Source organism: Cucumis melo, chromosome 4, assembly GCF_025177605.1.
Source record: "Cucumis melo cultivar AY chromosome 4, USDA_Cmelo_AY_1.0, whole genome shotgun sequence".
NCBI lineage: Eukaryota > Viridiplantae > Streptophyta > Magnoliopsida > Cucurbitales > Cucurbitaceae > Cucumis > Cucumis melo.
In genome coordinates, this window is record NC_066860.1 from 3,398,743 (window position 1) to 3,402,886 (window position 4,144).

The 4,144-nt window shown below is 37.5% G+C and overlaps 1 protein-coding gene across 1 annotated transcript; it reads right to left on the reverse strand.

The window, feature by feature from the left end:
* Nucleotides 1-818: 818 nt before the first annotated feature.
* Nucleotides 819-4,144, reverse strand: LOC103503828 (G-type lectin S-receptor-like serine/threonine-protein kinase SD2-5). Its single transcript, XM_008468191.3, has one exon. It carries the CDS (start codon nt 3,442-3,444, stop codon nt 976-978), a length of 2,469 nt encoding a protein of 822 aa, XP_008466413.2. The 5' UTR covers nt 3,445-4,144; the 3' UTR covers nt 819-975.

A 4,144-nucleotide genomic window follows, 5' to 3' on the forward strand; every position in this document is an offset into this window, starting at 1 on the left:
TATCATTGTTTATTCCCATTTTTGAATAATCAAAATCGACTAAAACAATGCGAACAAAAATCCAGGTTAAAATACTATTGTGATTGGAAAGAATCAACAGTAAAAAGGAAAAAGGAAATATTATAGTACAAATCTTCATGTTTTTTGTGAATGAAAAATGGGAGTGGGAGATAAGATAATTGGAATTACAATGGATAAAAAGGACATAGGAAAGAGGATATAAAAGGAAAAAGAAATATCAAAAGATTAAAAAAAAAAAAAAAAAAAAAAAAAGGTGGGGATTTCAAGGACTGACTGACCCATGAAGCTTACATTTTTGGACACACATCATTGTTCAAAACCCTTTATTCCAAATGCCTTCTTTCTCTATATTTTTGCATTTTTCACTCCACACATTCATGTTTCAATCAATCTATCCCTTCATTTTCTACCCAAATTTCATCCATGATGTGAAAGACGATGACGACAAAGACATCGACAATACGAATGATAAAGGAAGATCACAAAGATGCAGTTACTCTTAGAGTCTTGTAGTTTTGAAGAAATTTACGTTTCATCGTTGTTTTTTATTAAGATAAGAAAGAAACAATATAAGGTCGTGTTTGGTAACCATTTGATTTTTAAAAAGTAAGCCTAGTTTCTTTCATTTCATTTCATATTATGATTTGTGTAATTCTTTTAAGTACAATGGTTGAATTCTTTACCAAAATTCAAAAATAAAAACAAGTTTTTAAAAGTTACTTTTTAGTTTTCAACATTGTTTTTTAAACGATGGGAAACAAAAACAAAATGGTTACTATATGGGACCTAACTATACATAACAACGAACAAAAGTATTCTATTTTCTAATGTTTTCAAAAGTGTTCGAGGACAAACTAATGTACAAGAATACGATGCTAAGTAGAAGTATATGAGAACTCATCTGTGGAATGGAATGGAATCATATGCCAAAATCTTTTCGAGAGACATTAACTATCATCTTGGCCCGGAGAGCTTCATGGCCGAAAGATATGCATCACTGTTGCAGTCCGATGGCCCTGAAGAGGTTCCTCCCTCACTGATTGATTTGAAGAAACTAGAAAATAGGCGAGAACCGAGTGGGGAGGAAGTTGGAGGCGGAGGAACGTCACAAAGGCCTTCAAGCATTTGGACTACTCTAGTCATTGGTGGCCTGAGGTGCATATCTTCTTGTATGCACCACAGTGCAACTTTAATGGCTGTAAAAACTCTCTCATCACCATTTTTTATGACCAGATTTGAGTCAAGGATGTTTTCAAGTTTTCCTTCTTCCATCATTTTAAAAGCATAAGATGGGAAGTGGCATTTTTCTGAAGTTTCTGTTGAGTCGAAGTTTTTTCTTCCACCAATTATCTCGAGCAACACCATACCGTAGCTATACACATCACTCTTCTCTGAAATGGCGTAGTTTGTGATCCACTCTGGAGCAAGATACCCTCGAGTTCCTCTTAGTGTCGTAAAAACATGACTCTGCTCACGTGTCATTAGCTTTGCAAGGCCAAAATCTGAAACTTTTGCAAGAAATTTGTCGTCAAGAAGCACATTTTCAGGTTTGATGTCACAATGAATTATCTTTACATCACAATCTTCATGGAGATAAGCTAGTCCTTTAGCTGTTCCTAATGCAATATTGAATCTTGTATTCCAATCTAACAAAAAATCTTCTTTATTCTTCCTAAATATCCATTTGTCTAAAGACCCATTTCCCATGTATTCATAAGCAAGAAGCTTGTGTGATCCTTCAGCACAATAGCCCTTGAGCCTGACCAAGTGAACATGATGGATACTACCAATTATGCTCACTTCAGCTCGAAACTCCTTCTTTCCCTGACCGACTGCTTCCAATTTCTTCACGGCAACCCGAGTTCCATCAGGTAGAAGTCCTTGATATACTGAGCCAAATCCTCCTTGACCAAGTTTCATAGAGAAATTATTGGTTGCAGTTTGAAGATCGTCGTAGCTATAACGAATGGGTGCTCCCGTTAAACCATCCAAGAAGTTATCATCCTCGGAAGTCTCGTGAGGAGTTCCTGGCAGTTTTTTCTTTCTCCTGTAATAACAAAACGCCAAATAAACTAGCCCAAAAATAATGAACACGGTGCAAACAATGATGACCGCAACAATATGAGAGTTCATCCCAACATTTCTACTCCCACCGTTGTTGTCACCAATACCTCCGTCGTTCAAGACCTTGATGTACGAGACAAAGTCAGACTCCTCATTGGAGTTTTGAAAGCTACCTACGTCGTCCAACAAGAAACAGTTCCCTGTTCCACTTTCAAAGAACAATGCACGGCAAGAACAGTTACTCATGCAAGAGTTTTTGCAACCATTTAAATCGGTCGTTGAAGTGGATGGTAGGAATTCGAGTGCAAAATATTTGACCCCAGTCCCTGCATATGCAAGCTTTATACTTCCATTCGATTGATCACAAGGAGAGACAATCCCAGGTTGGCAACTCGGATTTGTGCTAAGAACTGAAGGGCACTGGCATTTGTTCCCACTATAACATATAAAATACGAACCACACGGCTCCGGTGTGCTACAAGAGTCTTCAGGTATCCTAGTAGTTGAAGCCGCACCAGAATCTTGAAGATTATAAAAAGACACAAAACCATCATCTCCTAAAACTGCTGTCCAAGTAGCATTTTCACTGGCTACATTCGAGAAGATGAATTGCCAGAGCAGGACTTTGCTCCGATCATAGAACTTCCAAGAGTTCGTATCAAGAGTCGCCGAGTAGACTGCCCTGCCATTTTTATTAACGGTTTTACGATTCTCCTTAGCCATAGACCAGTAAGTCTGTGGTGATTGGAAACCTGCTGAGAGAGTCATATCACCAGACTTCATTTCAAGGAAATAACTCATATTATTATTGCTAAGATCACTCACAAGTCTCATTCCTTCAACAAAATCCTGCCCTGATAAAAGAGTATCAGTTGGATGGCTAAAACTCTCCCAAACTATTTCATTGTCGCTATTGTTCGCTCGTAAAACCAAATTTCCCGAGTTTTGCAACTCCAAGGAGGAAACCCCTTTATCACTAGAATTTGTAGACCAAACCACAACAGAACCTTTCTTCAACATTGCATTTCCCTTCTCATCAAATGTAAACATATCAGAATTAGCAACAGGAAATGCTCTATTTGCAGACCAAACTACTCTTAAGCTGCTTGTGTGGATGACAGCCAATAAAAACATTGTAACGTCTTGAGTAGTCACAAACCCAAATCCAAATTTAGAATTATTTGACATAAGAAACAACCCATTGTTATCAATCCAGTTCATTTGAGAGCCTTGAAAGCCTGGAGAGATTTCCCCAAAACTCCGAATACTTGCAAAGCATACTTCACATTGAATCAAAAAGAATAGAAACAACAACCAAGCCAATAAACAGATAAAACCGCCAAAATTTGAAGCGCCCATCACAAGATTTCCAGAATCAAACACCAACCCAGTTGAGGAAATCAATCAAACAAGAAGAACACAGCACAAAAACAAGACCACTCAATGGAAAATATCATATTACAACAGCAGCAAAAAAACCCCAACATCAATTTACTTCACATATCCATAGAGTTAAAGAAAAGAAGTTATAGCATAAAGTAAATCCAACCCAAATTCCCAATGGACCTGAAGATTGAAATCCATGGAAGAAGAAGAAGAAGAAGAAGAAGAAGAAGAAGAATAGGAGAACACTGAACTTCAATGGCGTCTGCCGTGTGGTCAAATCAAAGCTTGGGGAAGAAGAAAACAGAGGCAATAATGAAATTTACCTCTGAAAATGGTGGAAAAAGAACCAAAGCTCAAGATTGTACGAGGAAAAAAGGGGTTGTCTTGTCGCTGATTGTTCTTCAATGTTGGTATGAAAAAGAGCAGAAAAAAAAAACGGATTGTTGGGTAGGAATTGTTTGTCTCTGTCTCTATGTTGTTAGAGATACCGCCATTTTTCTTTTTACCCACCAAAGAAAAAGATGAGGAAAGCGTTCATATGGCGTTCGTCAGTGATAAATATTTAATGATTTTTTTGCTTCGGTTTCGTCCAATATTTTTCTTTCTTCTTCCTCTTCTTCCTCTTCCTTCTCTTCATCTCTTGAGAGATCCCATAAGATGATGATTCGAATAT

Excerpts from the sequence above, each read along its gene's own strand:
- LOC103503828 (XM_008468191.3), bottom strand. The coding sequence starts at position 3,444 with ATGGGCGCTTCAAATTTTGGCGGTTTTATCTGTTTATTGGCTTGGTTG.